Raw genomic sequence first — 24,527 nt, 5'->3', positions numbered from 1 at the left:
GTCACCTATATGTAAAAATTTCTTTAAGCGCGAAACACCGGTTTTCATCCACATACGCCTTGGCTCTATCCATAGCCTGGCGGATATTAGCTCTCGCAAGTGCTAGCATCTCCCGCATCTGAACCACAAAGTTCACGGCACTAGGCACTTTCTGAGGTACTCCAACTATAGTTGGATTCGCTGGTCTATAACCATAGTTCAGCTCAAACGGACTGAACCCTGTAGAGGAATGTTTTCTATTATTGTAGGCAAACTCTAACAATGGCAACCACATGTCCCATGTATGTTGCCTCAATGACACATATGTCCTCAACATATCCGCTAAAGTCTAGTTGACTCTCTCCATCTGACCATCCGTTTCAGGATGATCCCCACTACTCATTCCCAACTCAGTCCTTAGTGTCTCAAATACCGCTGTCCGAAAATGACCAGTAAACCTGACATCTCAATTTGACACTATGGATCTAGGCAATCCATGCAGACGAAATATATGTCTAATAAACAAATCCGCCACTTGCGGGGCACTAACAGACTCTCTAGTCAGAATGAAGTGAGCCATCTTGGTTAGACGATCAACCACCACAAGGATAGAATCATAACCACCTTGTGTCGTAGGCAGCCCTACAATAAAGTCCATGGAAATGCTCTCTCCCTTAGTGGTATCTCCAAGGGCTCTAAAAGTCCGGGTGGCTTCACTCGCTCGGCCTTGCTTACCTGACACGAAAAACACCGTGTCACATATTCATGAATATGCTTTTTCATCTTCGGCCAAAAGAAATCTCGCTTCACGAGATCATATGTCTTCTCGACTCCTGGATGTCCCGCACATGGGCTATCATGGCACTGTCGAATGACTCTCTTCCTGAGATCATTCTGACTAGGTACTAGAACCTTGCCATTTCTTTTCAGCATACCATCCCTTATAATATATCTTACATATGTTTGGCCTTTTCTCGATGCCAAGTTATCATTTTCTTCCCTAGGTCTAAACACATGAGCTTTAGGCCATAAGCTCTGGACAAACTCATCCACCTTTTGAGTTTCTCTAATCTCGGTCATTAGAGCACTCTCTAATACCGTAAAACTCATATTGTGCATAATGCGAGACAACGCATCAGCAACCTTATTGTCCTTCCCTCTTCGGTACCGAATTGTCAAATTAAACTCCTGCATGAGCTTGTCCACCTAGCTTGGCGGCCCCTCAAGTCAGGCTGTTTACAAAAATGTTTCAGAGTATCATGATCCACATCCACATAAAACTCTGAACCATACAAATAATGCCTCCATGTTTTCAAAGCATGGATAACAGCATACAACTCTAATTCATGAGTTGGCCAATTCCTTTGAGAGGAAGAAAGCTTCTTGCTTTCAAAGGCTACTGGCCTTCCCTCTTGAAGGAGAACTGCTCCTACCGCAATGCCACTTGCATCGGTTTGCAGGAACAACGGTTTCTGGGGATCAACTATTTTCAACACCGGTCCTGTGACCACAGCTTGTTTTATGGTGTTAAGACTTTCTTGTTGATTCTGTCCCCATATAAAAGGTACTTTGTCTAAGATCACATCAGTCAATGGCGATACTATTTCGGAATATCCTTTGATATGCCTTCGATAAAATTGGACAAATCCCAAGAATGATCGCAAAGCGGTCAGACTCTGAGGGATTGGCCAAGTCAGTATCGCAGTCACTTTCTTTGAATCCATTTCTACCCCCTTTGGAGTAATTATGAATCCTAAATATTCAAGCCTAACCATACACAGTATAGTTTTCTTTTTATTTACATAAAGGCTGGCTTTCCTCAAAGTACTGAACACTATTCTTAAGTGTTTACGATGCTCAGTAATGCTTTTACTGAACACTAAAATATCGTCAATAAAATGTACTACAAACTTTCCGATATACGGACATAGTAAATCATTCATAAGCATGACGAATGTAGCTGGAGCATTGGTAAGTCCGAAGGGCATTACCATCAACTCATAATGACCAAACCTACTTTTGAAAGCGGTTTTATGCACATCCTCGTCTCTAATCCGGATCTGATGGTAGCCACACGTAAGATCTGTCTTGCTGAAAATCACGGCTCCATGTAATGCATCTAGCAAATCATCAATCCGAGCCATCGGATACCTGTGCTTAACAGTGATATTATTCAATGCTCTATAATCTATACAGAGGTGAAACGTATCATCCTTTTTCTTCTTTAATATCACTGGCGAAGCAAAAGGTGAGAAACTTGGTTGGATCTGCCCCAACTTGAGGTATTCTTCCAGTTGTCTACGCACCTCCGCTTCTTCAGTAAAACTCATTCTATAGGGAGGTCTATTTACAGGTTCTGCCCCCGGGATCAATTCAATCTTATGCTGAACATTCCGTTCTGGAGATAACCCATAAGGTAGTTCATCCCTAAAACAGTCAGAGAACTCCTCTGCTCTAAGATTAGTCAGCTTTGCCATCTCACCACTTTGAGCAACATCAGTGCTAGCCGAAGAATCATCAACCGGCTCTACCAATGCTATACAAAGGAATAAAAACTCTTCTTGAGCTTTTCGGATTTCCATCACGGAAACCAACGGTCCCTGAGGTACATCTTTTTCACCTCGTAAGACAAAGCACATCATTCATCTTGAATTGGTATACGTGCTTTTTCCAATCAATGGTTGGATTCTTCCTAGAATGCCACACCATACCCAGGGCTATATCTGCATGAGCAAGCTTAGTCATTTCAAAATCAAGCTTCTCAGCATAGTCCTGAATACGAAGCTCCAACTGGGTAACCCTTCGGTCCCATACTTCAGTTGAACTTCCATCTGCCATCCTGACTATATACGCATAGTCAAATGGGCTAGTCTTTAACTTCAGCCTCTTCACGAGCTTGGAGTTAATTACATTGTGAGTTGACGCCGAGTCAAACAACACAATGACATCATGATTGGCCACTTGCCCTTTCATCTTAATTAACTCCGTATCATTAAAGGCTGTATATCCCGTTGTTGCGGGCTTATATAGGATGTTATTAGGTGCACTCGTTACTAGCTTAGCAACAGACACACATAACAAACAAGGTACTGACCTCTCAAAAGATCCCGCTAGCTGAATCTGCATCTGTTCCGCTCTCAGACTTCCCTCCATTTCCACGTCGCATTCTGAGACTACCATCTCAGCCATCCGACGATCCTTATTTCATGGACAATCCTTCCACTGATGAGGCTGAAGGCAACCAAAACACAAGCCTTCTCTCCTCGCTTTTTCTCTTTGCTCTGGGTTTAAGGGAGACTTCGACCAAGCCCGGGCTGCCATTGGTGTTACTTTCCTCTTCACTCCAATGGTGGTACTTGATTTAGGAGTTTCAGCTGGTTTCACCTGCTTAGCTTGACCACTCGGCTGAGAACCACTCCCTTCATAGTTCAAGGCTATGGCTATTGCATCATCCAACGTGTTTGCATACTTAGCTCAAACTTCCATTTTAATCCGATCATTCAATCCAAATATGAAATCTTTCACTTGGATTGATTGAGATAGGGATTCATCAACCTTCATTACGCTCTCTCGAAACTTATCAATGTATTCTGCCACTGACAAATTTCTCTGACAAAGGTTTCTATACTGATCCCAAGTTTCTATACTGATCCCAATCTCGGAATGCTTCGTCAGGAGGTAAGAAGTGTTTCCTGAATTCTCTTTTAAACCCCTCCCAGGTAGTGAATGCAATACCATCTTTTTGTTGTGTAATCCACCACCGATCCGCTGCCTCACGAAACATGTGGGTGGCCTCGCGGATCTTCTTGATATCATTTCTGATTTCACAAATAACGAACGCCTCGTCCCATTTGTGTAACCAGGGCTCAATGACATCAAAACTACGGTCATTCATCCGACCAGAATACTTTTCCGGCCTATAATTGGCAATATTAGGTACTTTAGCCTTTCTAGGCTCGACCTTATGGACACTAGACTCTGGTTCCATTGGAGTCTTTCCTTTCTCATCTCCAGAAGGTCTAGCACATATATTGTGTATCACTCTTCTAAGTTCAGACTGTCCTGCATTGGCCTGCAACTGTTGCGCTAATAACTACTGCAACGCATCCTCAAGTAATGTAATCCTGCCAGATAAGGTGTGAGCTACTGGGCGCGACATCTGCTGGGTTGGCCGGACTCCTGACTCACCAGGGTCCCTCTAGAAAGCTCCTTCTTCTGCTTCCATTCAGGTCAATGGGTGTTTTCTTTTTCTTTTTTTTTTAATAATAAAAACACCGCTAGAATACTGTATTTACAAACTGACAAAATTCAGTGTACTAGCACTCTGACACAATACCCTATACTAGGAAATACCTGCAATCCCAGATTCACACTGACTAGGCATTTGACACATGCATAACCCAAATACCGCTTTTCCCTATACTAGGGAAATTCCTACAAGTCAACTCTGACTAAAGCACACAGGCCTATACACAAGCATAATCTGACCCTGCTTTGAACCACAAGCCTACATACGGGCTGGCTATCCCTTCATGCAAGCTAAATATTCCATTCAAGCTAATGTTCAGAAAAAAAAATAAAGTGACGAGAACAGGAGCAAATGATGTCGAAAGCCCCCTGGTCTGTTCGCTCCTGCCACCCGATTTGACACCCCTGGAGTCTTCACGTAGCGCAGATGTCCCGAAGCCTGCAGCCTCCATGTAACTCCCTGATCGCAAATGTTCTCACCTTTTGCTTCTTCTGCCAAAGCGTTGCTCTTTGTTTGGAATTTGTCCCAGCCTACGAGCTGCCTACGTGACCTTGGAGGGCTCTGACTGTGAGTCCGCTAGGGAAGCAGGTCAAAATTTATTATGAGCCAGTCAGCCACGTAGCCAGAGAGCGTAGGCGCGGGATATACGACGGAATAGATAGCGATCGTCAACCTATCGCTTGTTTTCACAGGCTCCCGGACCCTCCGTAACCTCTGCCTGCGCGTCGCCCATCCACGTATCGCATCGAAGGCCTCCTCCAAAATTTATTGCACAACTCTGAAAGCTATCTCGTCAATTCGACTGCGTCACGCTATCCCGATCGTCGATCACGTTTCATTCTCCACTACAGGCGTTCCAATGCCCCAAATCTCGTTCGTCCAGCCTGAAGCTCTGATACCAAATGTTACAGACTCTCTCCTTCATCTAGTGCATATCACCAGAGTAGCACCACGAGTATCCTCCCAGCCAATTCCTATTAGAGCGTGAGAGCTGACAGAGAAGTCGAAATCAACAAAATCAAGTAAAAGCTCGTTCCCCTTTCTCTCACTAACTCCAACAAGCCCCATCTCCCTAGATGGATCTAGATGCCACATGTCATCATCATAGGGCCTTTTCTAATGCATCTTTTCACCCCTCTCTTGGGATACTTTAATTCCAATTGCCCCTAGGCACATTTCTTGCACTAGGCCCTTAGCCTTAGATCCTCCTAGTCTAGTGCTATCAACCCTCACCTAGGACCTTGACATTAATTCCCTCTCGATCATTTGCATGAAGCGCAAACAGATATATTACAAACATAGATCCTTTAAGAGAAATGTCGACTGATTCTTCCGAGGTCATGCTACCTCGGCTAGAGCGTAACAACTCGGATCTATTTATTGCATTTTGCTACTTCCCCCCTGAGACCTCCTACTTTGCCAGAGATATTCGAGGGGAGGATGAGATATCCCCATTTACTGCTCTTTATCAGTCCATTGTTGATTTCTCTAGCCATGGAGAAGTCCTCCTAGTTGGGGACTTCAACGCAAGGACAAGCGCTCGTCAAGCACCACTCCTCGACTTCAGGAATGATTCCACTCTACTGCCAAACATTGACCTTGAGGAGGCAAGTATGCTACGAGTTTCCACTGACAGACAACGACCAATCACATCTCTTACGGGCACACCCTATTAGACCTCGGCAGGATGCATGATCTCATTATTTATAATGGTCTTGACAAATGGCCCGCATCAGGTGGCTTCATGTGCTTTCCACATGGGGGAGGCTTCACTATTGTGGACTACATCTTGGGATCCCCTGCCTTCACATCTCGCATCACTGACTTTACCGTAGCACCTCTCCCTTCAGGGGCTGATCATACCTATCTTTTCTTTAGCATTTCTACCCCCCGCCGCACAGCACTTTCTACCCCGTTGAGTTCTAACTCCACCTACCATGATATACGCTTTGATCGTCATCACTCACCTACTTACTGTGGCCGTCTGTACATACTTCTCACATACATAGACTTTATACCCCTATTAGAGGATCGTGCTGTCCTAGTCACCCGCTCACTACACGAGGCCGCTCTTCACACCTTCCCCCACACCACCCACTCCACCTACCCACCACCACCTGGGACCGTACCCTGTAATAGCCGGTACGATGATGAGTGTAAGGCTTTATGCCGTCAGCTCAGATTCGAAACCAAAAAACAGTCTTCCGAGCGAACCAAGGACGCTACGTGAGTGCCGTCGACTAGTACGCAAGAAGAAACTTGACTTTGTTCGCCGGAACGAGAAGCTACTAAACATTCTGTTCAGTAACAACTCTAAGGACTTTGGCGGAGATTTCTTCAGGGACGGTCCCTCTCACCACTCACTGACACTCAGATGTGGTTTGATTATGCATGCACACTCTATGATATCCCAAATCAGCCAGTCCCTAACCTATCACATATGCCACATCCCACATCCTGCACCCTCTTCACTAGGAGGGGGTAAAGGATGCCGTAATGAAACTTCATAATGGCTGAGCGAAGGATCATGAGGGACTATGCACTGAGTTCGTTGCATATGGGATTAAGCTCCTAACCCCGATCTTAGCTAAGCTATTTAATGAAGCTGTTTGCTTGGGGTTTCCACGGACCTGGACCATTACCACTATCTCACCCATTCACAAGGCAAGGGATCCCATGAGCCCGAAGAACTACAGGACCATTATGATTGGGCATGTCATGTCCAAGATTTATGCATTAGTACTTGATTCTGAGGTCAGCAGATTTGCAGAGTGTCGAGGACTTAGAGCAGCAGGACAGGCCGGTTTCAAGCGTGATCATGGGACCATGGACCACATTCTCGTGCTCAAATGTATCATCGAGGAGGCAAGGGCATGGCATGGAAGCAGAGGGTTTACTGTTGCTTTGTGGATTTTCGCAAGGCATTTGACACGGTTTTGAGAGTCCGCCTCATACGATGCCTACAGGATTTGGGTTACGACCATGAGATCATTTGGGCTGTCATGACACTTTATGAGCAAGTTTCAGGTAGAGTCCGGACAGGATCTGGATGGACAGATGAGATCATGAGCACTATCGGGGTCAAACAAGGGTGTCCATTATCACCTACCTTGTTTGGCCTCTACATTGATGAGCTCGAGACAGTGATGCAGACACGGGGGGGGTAGGTTGCTCTCTCGTGGGCATGTTGATCCGGATATTGCTTTACGCAGATGACGTGGCTCTCTTGTCTTTCTCAGCAGAGGGGCTCCAGAGACACCTTGACACACTACAGTCCTTTTGTGAGTCTCACGATTTGAAGGTCAACTTGGGTAAAACCAAGGTTATGATCTTCAATACATCTAAAGCTGTCATGCGCTAGGAGCACTTCGCATTTGATGGGTCCCCTATTGAGGTAGTTTCATCATACACTTATCTTGAGGTCGTCTTTTCCGGACCCATCTTCACTATGAGACCCGCGATGCATACACGCTTGAGCAGAGAATATGCTTCATTGGCTAGACTAGAGAGACACTGCTTCCGCTCTCACTTTTAGGATCCACGGACCAAGGGGTTGCTTTTTGACTCCTTGGTCCGCCCAACAGGGATATATGGCAGTCCATGCTGGGGGCCAGACTTGTCGGATATAGAGTAGGTCAAGGTGGAGCGGTTACGAGTTCTCATGTTATCACGGATTATCTGTCGTAAGCCATCCATTCCTCACTAGATCATTCGGGCAGAGTTTGGGTCACCCCCATTACAGCTAGATGCTGCATTTCAGGTCATCACGTATCTGTACCGAGTCAAGGAGTATGAGGATTACACCTCTGGGCGTAGCAGGATACCGTGGCTAGCACTGTCCTCTTCTATGGCATTTGCAGCAGAGAGAGAACAGAGGTGCTGGTATGCACGCACAGAGAGATGGTTTGAGGGACTAGGGCTCCACATGGACAGACTACCTCCATTCCAATACAACATGGATGCTCCGTTCTCTCCCCTCCTATCACACGAGGTCAACTGAGTGATCTTCCAGTGAAGCTGGGCTTCTACAGAGATCACTTCTTACATATCACAGCGAAGGGTTTCATTGATCCACCACGATACACGCAGATTCACCTACCCCACTCGCTGAGGATCTCTCTTGGGCAATTCCGGGTCTCTTCACACAGACTTCGTATTGAGAGCGGCAGAGCAGAGTGGTTACCAAGGGAGAGGCGAATATGCACACTGTGTGTGTCTACCTCCAGATGATACAAAGAAGAAGAAGGGGGGGCACCAAAAATGGAGGAAAGGGGGGAGATACAGTATACATGTGCAGGTGGTGATCGTCAGAGACCAATCATAGAGGGGCCGTCAAATGGGAAGTCAGAAAAAACCCTGCGATAGATGATTGGCCTCTAACGTCACGCGGCCTAGTCGAGCTCGGTCGTGGGGGGTGGCGGGTGGCCCTGTGGATGAGGGCAACGGTAACCCCAGTGGGGCGGACTGAGAGCAGAGACGAGATGTCATGGACCTGGATGTGTGAGTTTGTCCGCTGATGCAGCTGTCGGGAGACCCAGAGCGCATGTGGTAGATGAAGCTGTGTGTAACCGGAGGTGTGATGAAGCCCTCCTGTAGATCTGGAGGCAGTGTCGGCGGTAGAAGTCGAGCTTCACAGGAAGCTTGAAGTAAAGAAACCATGTCCGCCAGGTGTGGAGCTGGAGCAGATCCGCCCGAATGAGCCGGTTGACCTCCTGGTCAGTGGGGGAGAGAGGAGATGGTGGAGCGTTGAGGCTGTGCTGAAAAGGAGGCAACCGGTCTAAGTCGAGGCCCAGTCGGGTGAACCAACTGGAAAGACGACTATACCAGCATCGCTGGTCCCCATCAACGGATAAGGCCATAGAGGAGGATAGGGCTAACCAAGGTAGGCGGAGGCGACCGTCAGCGGAGGAGCCAAAATCCCTGACTCTGTGGAGGTAGGTGATAGCCTGAAAAGCCACATCAAGCTGTAGGGGTGAGGCGCCGAACTCTGCTAGAATGATCTGGTGTGGTACCGATGGTTTGCTACCGATCATCCAAGCAAACATCAGTATCTGTAGGCGCTCAACTCGAGCCCACTCTGTGTCTGAAAGGTCGACTCCCCACCAAGGGCTACCGTACATGCCTGCTGGGCGGACCAAAGAATCAAAAAGGAGAGGCTTGGTCCGCGGGTCCTGGAAGTGGGAGTGGTAGCACTGTCGCTCCAGCCTGGCAAGAGCGGCGTATCCCCGGCTGATCCTGGCCTGCATGGCCGGGCGCATCGTGAAGATCGGGCCTGAGAAGACAACGCCCAAGTATGTGTAGGAGTCAACTATCTCAACAGGGTCGCCGGCGAAGAGAAACTGCTCTCGGTGCATAGCGGGTCTGGAAGAATTGAAGATCGTCACCTTGGTTTTCCCAAGGTTGACCTTCAAGTCATGTGTATCACAGAAGACCTGAAGTCCATCCAAGTGTCGCTGAAGACCAGTAGCAGAAGAGGATAGTAGTACTACATCGTCTGCGTATAGGAGAATCTGGATGGCAGTCTCCGCAAGAGAGCAGCCTGCACCTCCGAGTGTCCTGATGGTGGTCTCGAGCTCGTCGATGTAGAGGCCAAATAGAGTCGGTGACAAGGGACATCCTTGTTTGACTCCGATAGTGCTCGTGATCTCTGGGGTCCAGCTGGTGCCAATCCTGACCTGCCCCGTCACCCACTCATAGAGAGCTACTACTGCCTAGATAATCGCCGAGTCGTAGCCTAACTCCTGCAGACGTCCGATGAGTCGGGCGCGGGGAACGGTGTCGAATGCCTTGCGGAAATCCACAAAGCAACAATATACTCTCTGTCTCTTGTGTCTGGCCTCCTCAATGATCCCTCTAAGTGTAAAAATGTGATCGTAAGTCGAGTGATCCGTCCTGAAGCCGGCCTGTCCGGATGCCCTGAGCCCCTGTATCTCTGCGCGAGCACTGACCTCGCCATCTAACACTGATGCATAGATCTTGGACATAACATGTCCAACCATGATGGTCCTGTAATTCCCTGGATCCATGGGATCTCCTGCTTTGTGGATGGGTGTGATAGTGTTCAGGGTCCAGGCTCTGGGGAACCCGTGGCAGACAGCTTCATTGAACAGCGTTGCCAGGATGGGGGCTAGAGTTTTGATGCCATAGGCAACAAACTCTGTGCATAGGCCCTCATGATCCTTAGCTTGACTGTTATGAAGCTTATGCGCTGCGTGGGTGACTCCCTGGGTTGTGAAGAGGATACAAGAATTGGGGCGGGGGGTGGCTGAGAGGTCGGGAGGAGGCTGATCAGGGATATCATAGAGTGTGCGTGCATAGGTGTGCCAGAGGGAAGTGTCCGTGAGGGGGGAGGGGGATCGGCGTTCTAGGAATTTCCTCCAGAAATCCTTGGAGTTGCTACTAAACAGAATGTTCAATAGCGTATCCTCATTATGGCGCAGGAAAGCTAGCTTCTTGCGACGGACTAGTCGACGATAATCCCTGGTGAGACGTGGGTTGGCCCTCGCTGGGTCGTGAGTCGGAGTGTGCGGAGTAATGCTTTGCACTCGTCATCATACCATCTGTTGCAAGAGTAGGTGAGGGAGCATGCATGGATGAGTGTGTGCGTACATGTGCGTGTGTGCATGCACAGACGCATGTGTGTGTGTGTGTGCACGCACAAGGCATATTTCCTGCATCGATTAAAAGTTTATGGCCACCTTGTTGCAGCCTCTTCAGCCTATCCCTCGACTATTTTCTACTCTCCCCTTGCTGGATTGGCGGTGTTATCATGAGACTCTAGATTACTCCTCCTTTTCATTTGTGGATCTTTCTGCCAAGAAGGCATATCACTTCTTGCTTCCATGGCATTGGATTCATGACCATGGCAATCCCTTTTGGCATTTGAATAAGTCCCTTTCTTGGTGGAGAACTTCTCTTCAGCACATCTGGAGCAGCAAACTCCCTCTCAAGCAAAGAGCCTTCCTATGGTGATGTCTGGTTGGGGCTTTACAAGTGAGATCTTCCTTGGCCACTAGGCACAATGCTTCCTCGACTTGCCCCACTTGCTCTCATGCACGAGAGACAGACTTGCATCTATTTTGGACCCGTCCTCTTGCATGGGATTTCTTTTTCAGATTGATGGCCAAACTTCGAGCTCGTTTTCCATCCACTTCCTTTGGGAAGCAGTTTTGGTTATTTGGAAGATATACTCCCACCTCGGAGTATGATCATTTCTTCTCCCAGTGTTGATATTGGGCTCTTTGGTCATGGTATCGTGCTCGTAACATTCAACTGTATGAGCACTCTTCAATGAATGTTTTTCCATATTTTCAAGCTTCTTTGCTTCAATCTCTACAAGATGCTCATTCCCTTGGAGACCTTCCTCAGGCCCAGTTGGAAGTATTTTATTACTGTTTTTAGTTATAAGTAGTAGCTGTCCCACTCTGGGACAGCTATGAATGTAAATGTTTACTTAATGCAAAATTCCTTTTACACCCAAAACAGAAAAAAATGTGCGTGCGTGCGTGCGTGTGCGTGCGTGCGTGCGTGCGTGCGTGTGTGTGTGTGTGTGTGTGTGTGTGTGTGTGTGTGTGTGTGTGTGTGTGTGTGATTTGGGGTGGAGGGGGATGTATAGATGGAAACATACATGCATGGTGGCATCTCTGTATGCATGCATGCGCATTTGTGTGTCCATGTGTTGGTGCATGCATCTGTGTGACAGGCATGCCCACATAAAACTGTGAAGATGGACACATGCAAGATGAGAAAATATATATTGTCCATGAGTGTTTGCATGCAGCATGCACATGGATGAAGGTGGGGTATCTTGTGAAAGACGAGTTCACACCGAAGACTTGAACGGTCGTTTGAATTCAGAATCTGCCACAGGGTTATATGGAATCAAGTTCACATGATGTCCAAGCCTCCACCGATGTAGCAAGTCTGCAAGCTCCATCGCATGCTCTTCTCCATCATTTATGCCAGCTAAAAAAGACAAAGAAAAACCATGAGCAAAGTTACACTTTGACAATATGGATGTCTAAAAAAGAGACCATAGCATGTTGTTGCCAGATAAAATGAAAGGGAGAGTATACCCAAAAGAGTATATTCAAATGAGACTCTTCGGTTTGTTACACTAAAATAGTTTTTGCAGTCAGCCATCAATGCTTCCAATGGGTAGGCTTTGGCACTTGGAACAATCTGCTCACGAAGTTTCTGATTCGGTGCATGTAAACTGAAAGCACAGAGTTAGCAGCCTCATTTGATATGAAGCTTTAAAGGTACAACTCTCAATTTCATATAACCTTATCATATATTTGACAGGACATGTAATAGGCATGCTTATACAAAGTGGCAAGGCCTATGAATAAGAAACGTAAAGTTTTCTTAATCTTCATTAAATTTCCTCAGCTTAACAATCTACCAGATCACAATGCCATACAGATGTAAATCGAAGACACAGATAAGTCTCCATCCACCAAAAGCTTGAATAAAACCTGACAGCCAACGTAGACTGAAGCTTGTGTGTTGCAAGTTTTGATATTGTGTTAGGAACACCAACAGTGGATATTGTTATCATTCGTTGGCCTATTCCTAGATCCTGTAAAGCACAATTAGACACTATTAGCTAAAGAATACTGAAAGAAAGGCTTCCTGGACTTTCAAGATTATAAAACAACACAGCTTACAGAAAATAAAGATACAAATGAACATTATTATCACTGATCCAAATTCAGGCCTTCTCAACCAACAGCAGCTAACATAGAAGCACAACCAAATTTACACTACAACTGAAATATGACAACTTTCAGACAATCATATAAGCATCAAGAAAGGTTTATCAAGCCTTGAATGAAAGGACCAGATCTAGAAATTAATATCCATTCTTTAATCCCTTGAGCCCCTTACAGTTCTGCTTTTGCACATTTGAATCCAACCCCTGTCATGCATGTAAAAGCCTTTACAGAAGAAAATGCAACTTTCTGTGGCCCTTCCAATTGACTCTAGCATAAATTAGCTACACAATACAAAACACCCAAAAGGTAAGCAGTACACAATAGATTTGCTAGCTGGCAACAAGCGGATCCGTGAGCTGGAGGCTACACTAGCGATCATAGTTACCAGCCGAAACGGAAACGGAAGAAACGAAAACGGAAGAAACGGAGTTTCCGGGCCCCGCCGAAACGGAAACGAAGAAACGGCAATATGATACAATTTATGTATAAAAATTTATTTTTTATACATAATATAATTATCAATAGAGTGCAAATCATACATAATACAAATTACAATTATCTATACTTGAAGGCTGAAGCTTCAGGCTTCAGCCTTCAAGCATCAATGCATCATTCATGATTCATGCCTTTATGATTCTAAATTCTTGAATGATGCTTCAATAATCTGAAATCAACATGTATCATGAGTCATGACTAACAAGTTTGGCATTACAAGAATCTGAAATTTAGAAGTTTGAAGTACTTAAAAGTTTAAACTTAGCACACAAGTTGAAACTTGAAACTTGAAACTTGAAAGTATTCAATGTCCAGACTCCATAGATGATCATGATTCATGGTCCACAAATTTCATGATCATGATTCATGACTCATGACTCATGACTCATGAGTCATGCAAGACTCAAAATAAAAGCACTCATGGATGATATAAAAAAAAGCAGCAGGACTACTGATCATCTGCATCATCCATGGACTCCTCGTCATCGTCATCCTCTGCGTCCTCAGATAAGTTCGAGGCATCTGTGTCACTGTCTGAAGAAGAATCATCAACATCAGGATCAGGACCATCGGGTGCAACTGAAGTACTAGCACCATCTCCAGATGGTTGAGTGTATGATCGTGTGTGGTGTGCTGGTGCTGACAGCTCCTCATACAACATGGTGTATATGTCCAGCTCCTCCCGTGGGATATCTGGTATGACCTCCATCTTCTCCACGTCCACCTTGTCTACATTCACTTGGCGAGGTTCGGGGCAGCCGGCGGTGAACTCAAGGAGACGGAGGTTGCAATGACAAAACACCAACCGCTCCAATTGAGCCGTGCTCAATCTGTTCCTCTTCTTTGTGTGAAAGAGGGCCCAAGTGCTCCAATTCCTCTCACAAGGACCGGAACTGCAGTCCTGTGAGAGAACACGTATAGCAAGGCGTTTCTGCCATAAGCCAATTAAGCCGAGATAAGTATCAGGAACTTGATAACTTGAAACATATTTGTAGTAGATAAAACTTCAAATTACTTAACGACTAAGCTCCAACTAGTGGCGTTGGAACTTGTCTCTTAGACTCTTACCAAAGTAGGAGTACAGTTGCCATATTTCTCCCACCAGGAGACAGGTTGCAACTGTGTCTCTCGGAGCCTAGCTGTAGGTCGACCAAAGGAGAGGCTGTGATTGCGGAACAATAGAAGTTCATCCTCCAGTCTTCGTTGCATCTCCAAGTCACCACCCGTCCAATTTTGTAGATACTGTTGCATCCCCTCCTCCAACTTGTCATTCTCATATTGCTCGACTGCGCCAGAGCGGATGCAATACATGTGCCACCGCATGGATTGGGCGGTGGAACCAATTCCACCGCTTATTCCATATAGCACGGATGGACTCAACCCTAAATCATGCCACAAGAAATTAGAATGCATTATGCATGCAAAATTCATAGACTATAGATAATAGTACATACATAATATATATCTGAAAATTCCAGGCTTCATGATAACAAATTGCCATTTAGTAACTGCAATAATTATACATATTACAAAAGTAAAAAGTCTTACTTATCAGGCGATAGGGAAGTGTTTCTGTTGAGGGCCTCTCCAATCTTGTCCATAAACTCGTACAAGAGCCCTAATGTGCTTCCCTCCATGTCTGTGATGCGAAGCACCGTGTAGATAGGATTAATATATTTGATTAATGCCTCCGCCTAATTCCACCAAGACTCATCCATGATCATGCGAAAAAATTTGATAGACTTTGCTTGGCCTCTATCATCCCAATCTCCCCACTCCCGAGACACAACCGTGCGCAACAAGCCCTGGCGCACTCGCACAAGCCTCTCCACCACTATGAACATGTAAGCAAACCTTGTGGTTGGAGGTTTCAATAGCTCAAGGTCACTGTAAGCACGATAGATGCTGAGGACTTTGGGTCTCTTCGTGACAAACTTCACGATACTGCGGGCTGTGGAGAAGATGGCATCAATCCAAGGTATCTTCCCTAGGTCCTCGATCAAAAGATCAAGGCAATGTGAGGCACAGGGTGTCCACACAATCTTAGGGAACTCATCTTCTAACATGGCACCCATTGACACACAATTGCTGCCATTATCTGTCACCACCTGCACCACATACTCAACACCTATCTCCATAATGGCTGCCCGTAAATGCTCCCAAATATACAGCCTTGTAATCACTCTACCTGCAGTGGAAGCGTCTATGGCTCTCAAGAACATGGTTCCCTTGCAAGAAGACACTAAAATATTGTACACATTCCTCTTGCGTGCATCTGACCATCCATCGCATAAGAGTGTGCATCCATATTTTTTCCAAGTCTCTTTCAAGGGCTTCATTTGGTCTTCCACACATTCCCTCTCTCTTCTTAGCTCTCTTGTCCGCAAGGCCTCATATGTAGGCCCTTCCCATTCATACCCAATGCGGCTTACGGCTCTCATGGCCTTCCTCCATCGTGTAGTCTTCGCCACATGAAAGGGTATTGCACATTGTATGAAGAGCTTTGTGAGCTCACTAGTGGCCTCCTTCACTGCTTGCTTTTGCAAGCGTGCTTGAATGCTAGACCTTTGCAGTGATCCTCTTTTTCCCGCACTAGCATCCATACTAATTGATCCATGTGGCAAGGGTGTTCTTGTGGCACTAGGACCCGCGCTCGATGTAGTTGATGCCCCTCTACTTCTCTTTGCAGAACCCAATGTGCTGGCATCATCCAATGGCTCAGTGTCAGCAGCCTCTTCTTCATCTTGCAGCCCTTGTCCTCCACTTTTTGCAGCCAAGGCTGCCATACGCGCACGCTTCCATTCTGTTAGGCCACCTTTCACTGCAGTAGGCACGAACTCACAAGGTCCTACATCCTTGCAGGGAACACCTGCTAGATGGTCTTTCACCCCCGTGTGACAGACCCCGTCTTGCTTATGCCGCAATAGTTGCATCTCCACTTCTTGGAGCCACCGCCTCCTTTATAACTATCCAAGAGGGAGACATGGACCCAATAAGCATCTCTCGGCATTGAGGAGGATGGAGAGGTGAGAAGGAGGATGGAGAGGTCACAAGTGACTCGTGAGAAAGGATGGGAGGTAGACTGTAGAAGGAGGATGGAGAGATAGAGGTAAAAGAGGATGGAGAGGATGGAGAGGTAGAAGTGAAGGAGAATGGAGAGGAGGAGGATGGAGAGGTAGAAGGTAAGATTAAAGAGAGGATGGAGAGAAGAAGGATGGAGGGATGGAGTCAGGAGAGCAAGCTGCCAAGCTGCAGGCTGCAGCTTGCACGATGGAGAAGATGGAGCAAAGGATGAAAAGGATGGAGAGAGCTCAGAGAAGGATGGAGGTGAGGGTAGGTCCAAGAGCAAAGGATGGGATGAAGAGAGCTTGAAGCAGTGGAGGAAGGATGTTGAAAGGATGCGGGAGGCGGCGAAAGACGAAGGCGGCGAAATTCTGGAAGAAAACCCGTTTTTAGGGTTTTCGGGAAAACAGAAAATACGAAACGTCGTTTCTTGACGAAACGGCGTTTCCATTTCGCCGTTTCCATTTCTGCCCACGAAACGTACGTTTCGTGCAACTATGCTAGCGATGCACTGCAATGCCTCATTCGAGCAAGCTCGAGAGCCTCCAAGCCATGCGTGACTCATTGCTGGAACAGGCGACCACATTTAAACAGATTCAAAGTTTGATGCTAAAGATTCTAGCACCGGAGGACCATCCCAAGAAGTTGCCTCACAGACAAGGTCCCGATGACCAAGAAGCCCCTGTTCGCTCGGGTGGTTCAAGCGCCTCTACTAATAGTGCTATGTTAAAGTCCCGCACAACAACCACTTCTATGAATACAATTGGTTCAAAGACCACATTTGCTCGTACAGGCTCCAAGTAGACGGCCACCCCGACCAATTTGTCAGACAACAGGTCCATGGCCTTTGCCTTTTAATGCTTGTCTCAGAGGCCTTGTTAATACTCGACTTGGAGGCCCAAGCCGACCAGCCTGATTGCCCACTCTTCCCAAATTGTGTTTCATCTCCTAGGTATTGGACCGACGTGGCCACCCAGATGTCACCCCAGCCTATGATCCTCGACACGGAGCCTTTGTCTCAGCCTCAAAAGTTTTGCCCACAGCTCTACATATACTTACAGACATTCTACGCGTTATTCTAGGAAGAGAGAGTATGTCGATGAAGTTCCACACCATGGGCCTAGCCCTTGGGGAAGTAGCATTGGCACCACAAATGTACGACCCGAGTGATTCCATACGATTACTTGCCAGCCGAGGTATGCCTTTAAGATCGGGCCAATCATGAATTCAATGGTTCGGTCAAGGCCAAGGCCAAACCACAAAGGGCAGCTTATAAGACTAGGGTTATTATGACCAAGGTGCTTGCCCTTCCCGAGCCATCAGTTTAGACATTGCTAGAGTATTTTTGCGCAACTCTTTCGGTTTCATCGAGCAACTCCTAGCAATCGCCATCACAGATACCTCTTTCGTGAGGCATAATTCACTCGAGGTGTGTTGAAGCCCAATAACATAGTGGAATGAGCAGCAGGCTGCCCACAAGCGCTATAAGCTCTCACATCTGGAGACAGTGAACCCGGATGTCGTCCATGTCATCAAGGGGTGGAAAGAAGCTTGATAACTTCATCTACACGAGGTCCTAGTAGGGATTAATGCTCCCTCACCCAATTGGCCCTTATGTTTTTTTTGGAATCTGAATGACGCCCCGAGTTCCTCCTCAACTCCACCCCGAGCGCCTCATGTGACCCTCTGACACCAAAGGCTAGAGCTCAAGCACAAACGCACAAACAAGAGCTCCTAACTAGCAATGACATACGACATTGAGTTTTGAAGCCCACCTTGTTTCGACCAGCCACTGATTGCCCCACCACTTGATGGGGGTCCAACAAAAATGTACAACTCAGGTAAACTTGACACTCAAACTAGCCAAGTCAAGTCGAACCACCAAGTGGCAAGGCAAGTTGTAATCCAAAATCATGGGCAAGTGGTGAGGCAAGTTACCAATGAAAGCTGAGAGAATCACGCAGTTAAGTCGGTGACTGAAATCCTTTTGCTTAAGTATCAAACCCACTGAAGAAAGGGTTGGCTTCGACTTTGTTCAATCCAATTAGTGCTAAGAGTTCTAAGGTAGAGGCTGAAGTCTTGAGTCGAGGCGAGAGATATTTGACGTACCACACATCACAAGCACACCTTTGCAGCTGAGGCTATTTGTAACGGGCTATGGGCCCTTCCTGCTAAGTAACACAAGTTATTTTTGCATATACTCTTCTCTCACAATTTTTGATTGCTTGTTCCCCCATCTCCATCTTTTACCTATTAACCGCGGACAGGGGGGCGACAAAAATAAGAGGACACATGGTAGCTTGGAGAAAGAGAATTGTCGCGTGTCTAGGGACGATTGTGGATTGTTCCAAGGGGAGAAGAGGGGAGAAGAGGGAACGCCGATGTAGAGGAGATGGAGCTTGGAAGATCAAAGGTCTGGGAATTAGCTCAAATCACGAAACGTTGCTCCAATCGGGCAAAGGTATCATCTTTGCGGTGAAACCAAAGAAAGAAATAGACAATTGGTGGTAGACAAATCTCACCCTCTGATTAATACATTGCATTGGCAAAAGCTACTGAATTCCATGTATGCAGCACCCATAAAGATTCTGTACAGAATCAAGAGGGGACAAAGCAGCCCCATGACAACTGTTCACAATTGCACACGCTAGATAGGGTTAACTGGTCGAAATATAACCACAAGATTTCCAAGTCCAAGGGGAAGCGAGGGAATGCGAGGAGGTTGCCACATGGGGCATCGATACCACAGCTCTCGAAGTGGACGTCTTGGGAAAGGCTAGTGTTGATGCCGTCCAACCTAGTTTGTTGCTGTTGGGGGGGATGCTGGTGCAGTGGCAAGCCAACAGCTCGCTAGTGCTGCTGATGAAGCTGATGATGGTCAAGCTGGGGGTATTGTGGACGTGGGTGGCGGTGCTAGGGGCGTAAAGTATTGGAGCTAAAGAGGTTGATGTAGTTGTGAAGGAGGTCGTCGGCGGAAGGGAAGAAGGTGAGAGTAGAAAGAGGATTCAAGAAGAAAGGGGGAGTCAGAGGGGAACATGGAGGGTTTAGGATTGCAAGGAGGGGAGAAGAGCAAGGGAGGATCGAAGGGGGGGGAGAGGTAGGGAGTAATGGTCGACGAGGGCTTTGAGGACGGCAGCATTATTGAAGGAGGGGGAGGGCACAAGCTTTCTAGACGAATCCCCAACCGGGCCTTTCTGCACCACAAAAGAAGGTTTGTCGGACATGTTGGTTCAAGTAAGCATTCGAAAGATTTCGTCTATGCAAGCTTCATGTCAGACGATCGATGAGATTATTCAAGAAGTGAAGAAAGCTCAAAGCAAAAGCCTGCGTCTCCATTTCAATGAAGGTGGGAAGAGATGAGGAGCTTCATCATCAATTGAACACACGAACTCCTTTATGACAATGGCTGCCACAAGGCTCCACCATTCATAGCTTTTCTTGTTTCTGTTTCACCTTACGATCAAGGGAAGAAAGGGATGGAGGCTTTACTGAAATTATTCACCATTGCCGACTCCCAAAAGCTTCCACGGGGCTCGAGATAAGACTCTTAAATTGCCATGGCCATAGCTGATCCTTACGGCGTTGCGGTTCAGGAGAAGTAGAATGCTTCTTTGGAGAAGACAATGATTGAGTAGATGGATGGTCACGTCACTATTAGAGCAAGCAATCGTGGAATCCACGCACTCACCATGGTCTCACCCTCTTCACTGCTTTACACCGCGCCACCTCTAGCCATATCGTAAGAAAATGACTCGTGTTCTCTAGACATGGGAATGTAAATATCAGCACTATAAAGACTGAGTGGAAGGCAGTGTTCCATGGCATGTTTCCTTTTAGGATATGTCCACCAATAGAATCCATCTAATTTCAATCTAGTGTAAATTTGGTCTTGATTGCTCCAACATGTGACAAGCAACGTATGGAAATTTTACATCCGCCGCAATGAAGCGCAAGTTGTATAATAGTAGGGTTCAGTCGACGCTTACAGCCGACTTAGGTAGTAGATGCTCAACATCCTAGGACCAAGCACCAGTAGAACATTGAGTGTTAGGCGACCGAAGGAGTTCAAGAGAGGACATCTTCGAGAGAGAAACACAACCACAAGCACCAAGCACCCAACACTCACCACATATCAGGTTGTCACCAGTTAACAGAGAGGTGAGGGAAAAACACTCTCAAGATACGTGTTTTGAAGCATTCTTGCTCCATATTTTGCCACTAGTTCTAAGAAAATCACAGAAAGCAGTTGATGCACAACTGCTCTTGATAACTGCACGAGTGGTGCCTCCTCTAGGCACCATTTTGCCGAATGCTAGAGGAGACATTGCCTCTATTGTTGCCACCTTCTTTTTGTGGTTTTACAATTGGCAAGCTCTACTAGATTTGTTGTCTTATAGGGGTTAGAGATGACATTCTGGAGGGGGATTTGCCATGTTCAATTGCCACTTCTATTTTAGGGGAAATGTCTTCTGCTGTAGCCATCAAAATCAGGTCATCCTTCAGCTGAAGATTTCGACGCTCTATCAACCGGTAAGGCATCTAGTCTTTTTCAGAATGCATTTATTGTAGACAGTTATGCTTCCTGCTAAGTTTGGACCTGATTTGCCTTGTCTTTGGCACATCTGCCCTCTCAAAATTTGGAATTGTTGCAGCATTTTTTCTTGCATTTGGCTTTCGTGCCCTAGGGTTTTATTTTCAATTACTAGTACTGAATATTAGTGTGTGGCAGAGACATTTGCACATTTGATTAGTGCAATCACTTTTTGCAGACAAATTACTTCAGGATTTGTGCATTTTGCTTCAGTTGCAATGGCAAACAATGATCTCTTTGGAGCACTTTCCCTGAAGACAATTTAGATGGCACCAACTACGTACGTGGTCCTACATTATGCATAACCAAGGACTTTTGGAATATTATAACAAGTTTTGAGGTTGGACAGTCATTGAAAGCACAAATATCTGCCATTGCACTTGTAACTACAGGTGGTGGTAAAGTTGTTAATTCTTCATCTTCCAGCACTACTGTCAGTTAGAAGAGTGATAATTCTCACATCAGGCCCTGCCCAATAGCAAAAGATGCTTGGGATAAATTGGCCTCTTTGTATTAGATCCGAATAAACCAAGAGTTGCATACTTGAGAAAGTAGTTGGATGCCTTGAAAATGGATGAGGAGAAAGCATAGATGCCTATTTGACCAAAGTCAATGACTTTAGGAGCAATTGGCCAACATTGATCAAGTTGTTCCAGATAGTCAAATTTTGTCCACCACACTTAGTGGACTTCTTGAGTCCTATCAAGGGTTTGCAACCACTTTGAGGTTGGTGGCAATGCGCAATCCTAACCACTATACCTTTGATCAGCTTGCCACTTTATTGTTACAGGAAGAGCAAAGCCATACAAATCAGAATGACTTTCTTCATGCTAATCAAGCATTTGCTACCAACACAAAGGGTAATGGAAAGACAGCAAACTCATGTGGAAATCCAAGAATAATTCAATTAACACTTTTAATGCCAATAGAAATGCAGATAAGAAAAAGAAAAGATGCAACTACTACAGAAAGCCAGGACATGACATTTCTAAATGCATTATCGGAAAAGTAGTCATCTAGCCTTGCAGTTATTAATGCTTCATCTTCATGTCAAGAGGATGAATCTGTAAATATTGTTCATCATGATCGAGCTTTCGTTGTTACATGCCAGTATAATCCTTTAGTTCATGATTCATGCATGGTTGTCAATTATGCATTTAGTACTTAATACTTCAATGGTGATGCTTTTAAGCACACACTTTCATGCAAAAAGTTGTTTCTTATTTAAGCAACGCACGTAAGGGGGGCATTGTGACTTGCACCAATAATGCCTCCTATGCCGTGAAAGTTTTTGGCCAAGTTGAGCTTACTTCAGCATCTAGTGATCTTGTCTCTCTTCAGGATGTTTTGCATGTTCCAGGATTCAAAAAGAATCTCATATCCATTTCACCTATTGCTACATCTGAATATAGAGTTATTTTTAATGGTTACCGTTGTGCCGTTTATGCAAAAACAAAGAGGTGATAGCAGATAAATTACAAAAGGTCAAGGAGACAATGAAAGGGATTGGATCTCCTTTCCATATCAACCACAAATGCACAGTGGTGACCAGAAGAATCCTTCAAAGAGTAACCCTCTTGTTGAAGCCTAATCCAAAGTTGAAACACGGGAGAGATATTACCTAATGGTGGTTACTTAACCAAAATGTTCCCTTGGGTCAAAGACCCATAGAAAAGGACGAGTCATGGTTTAAACACACATTGTAAAAGTCACCTCCCCATCTGTAAGCCCCCATATGAGGAGAGAGTGGGGGAATTATACTTAGGGCTTAGGTGGCTGCCTCATGGGCAGCACATTGGCTGCCATGTGGGCAGCATACAAGCAAGAAAACGAATGAATATGGGGCTGCCACATGGGTAGCACATAGGCTGCCATGTAGGGCAGCACAAAGGAGTGAATACCCAGCAAGGCGGGATCACTTTGAAGGCCTGCAACAGGCCTCTATTTGAGGCAGACATGTGACTGGGCCAGTGGCTGCCTGCCACATGTCCAGGCAGGACTGGTGGGCAAGCGAAAAGGCTACCTACCAGGTAGGTTTATGCAGACCAGGGGGGCTGGGCCCCAGTCGATTTTGGACAAACCTCAGTCGGTCATTTTGAGCGTGCAAGTCGGCCAATTTTGGGGCCCCTCATGGCCTGTAAAAGGGGAGCCCATGGGGCTCATAAGTAGCAATATTTGGACAGCAGTTGGTCAAAGTGCAGATTCGACTAGGATGGCTAGGCTATTGCTTGGCATGCTTCCGAGGAGCCACAATAGCCTCGTGACCATGATCATTGCAGGGCAGAGGGCGTCAGTTAGATTTGAGGAGTTGATACCATTGCTTCTGCAACAAGAGGCTCAGGAGAAGAAGTACAATGGATCTGAAGACAAAGCCCTTATATCTCATGACACAAGCAAAGGCAAGGGAAAGAGTAAGCCTGGAAAGAGCAAGCACAAGAAAGACAAGTCTAATGATGAAGGGGGACTGCATCGAGCCACCCGGATTTTCCAAGTAGTGATGCTAGACACCGTCTCCCAAGCACTGTCCTTTGGCAAAAAGGTCGGACATGCACGGGAGCCGGCAATGCATCATATATCTCTATTCGAGAGACTGCTGACCATGAACCCTGTAAGCTGGTGAAACTGCATCAATCAAGAAGGCATGCTCCCCTTCCATGAGCCATGCTACCATCCCCCAAGTGAAGTAGTCCCACTGAATCTGCTGCGTGCAAGCCACAATCTTGAAGGCTGCTAGCCAAACCCTCTGTGCAGCAGGACAGCCCCACAGGCAACGGGGATCATCTCTAAAACTCCCCTTGCGCAAAAATAGCATCTGCCATCTATCCACATCTACTCCAAAGAAGGGCCAATGGGCAATCCTCCACGAGCCAGCAGCTAGAAGAGATAAGAAATCTTCCAAAGCCTCAGGCTAGTCCAGAGACGAGGCTTGAAGTGGGAGATGACCTCCCGAGAGCCATCCTGCTCAACCCAGTGGCGCTCCCTTGAGGGGGTCCAAATTGTTGCCTCCAGCTGAAGGCACCGTCTGATAAGAGTCATATACGAGAAAAAGGGCACCAACCCTATTTAAGTGCCCAACTCGAGCTAGCCAGAACCATTTCCCCAGGTCCCACTAAATATCACTGGCCCTCCCAGATGAAGCCGAAACGCGTGGAGGAGAGAGTAAGACTAACCACAGGAATGGTGGGTGTGAATCCAGAGACGAGGGCACACCACAACCCTCAAGAGTATATTAGGATAGGCATTAGGGTGGAACCGGTTCAGAGTGAACCGTGTTCACACTGTAACCTGTAATAAAAAAAATGTATATGAGGTGGCACAAGGCCTTAACCCCAACAACCTCCCACCTGAAGGCAATGTGCCTCAAAACAAAAAAAAAGAATTACAGCAAGTACATATAAAGTGTACAAGGCCTATCCAACACCCATTGTCCTGC

At 46.3% G+C, this 24,527-nt stretch overlaps 1 protein-coding gene across 3 annotated transcripts in view; it reads right to left on the bottom strand.

Moving 5' to 3' along the window:
* The window catches only part of LOC147882082 (Radical SAM superfamily protein), a 66,943-nt gene that overhangs the window by 13,942 nt on the left and 28,474 nt on the right, over window positions 1-24,527 (bottom strand). For all 3 annotated transcript variants that reach the window (XM_087401838.1, XM_087401839.1, XM_087401837.1), the window contains 3 exons: window positions 12,706-12,809; window positions 12,304-12,443; window positions 12,057-12,193 (listed from right to left, as the gene is read on the bottom strand). In XM_087401838.1, the coding sequence (XP_087257964.1) occupies window positions 12,057-12,193; window positions 12,304-12,443; window positions 12,706-12,809 (381 nt within the window). The remainder of the gene's footprint in view (window positions 1-12,056; window positions 12,194-12,303; window positions 12,444-12,705; window positions 12,810-24,527) is intronic.

This window comes from Dipteris shenzhenensis, chromosome 30 (genome assembly GCF_047967505.1).
Source record: "Dipteris shenzhenensis isolate YYH24624 ecotype China chromosome 30, Dip_SZ_1.0, whole genome shotgun sequence".
NCBI classification, from domain to species: Eukaryota; Viridiplantae; Streptophyta; class Polypodiopsida; order Gleicheniales; family Dipteridaceae; genus Dipteris; species Dipteris shenzhenensis.
Note: the sequence above shows the minus strand (reverse complement) of the source record. Positions and strands in the feature narration are given on the sequence as shown.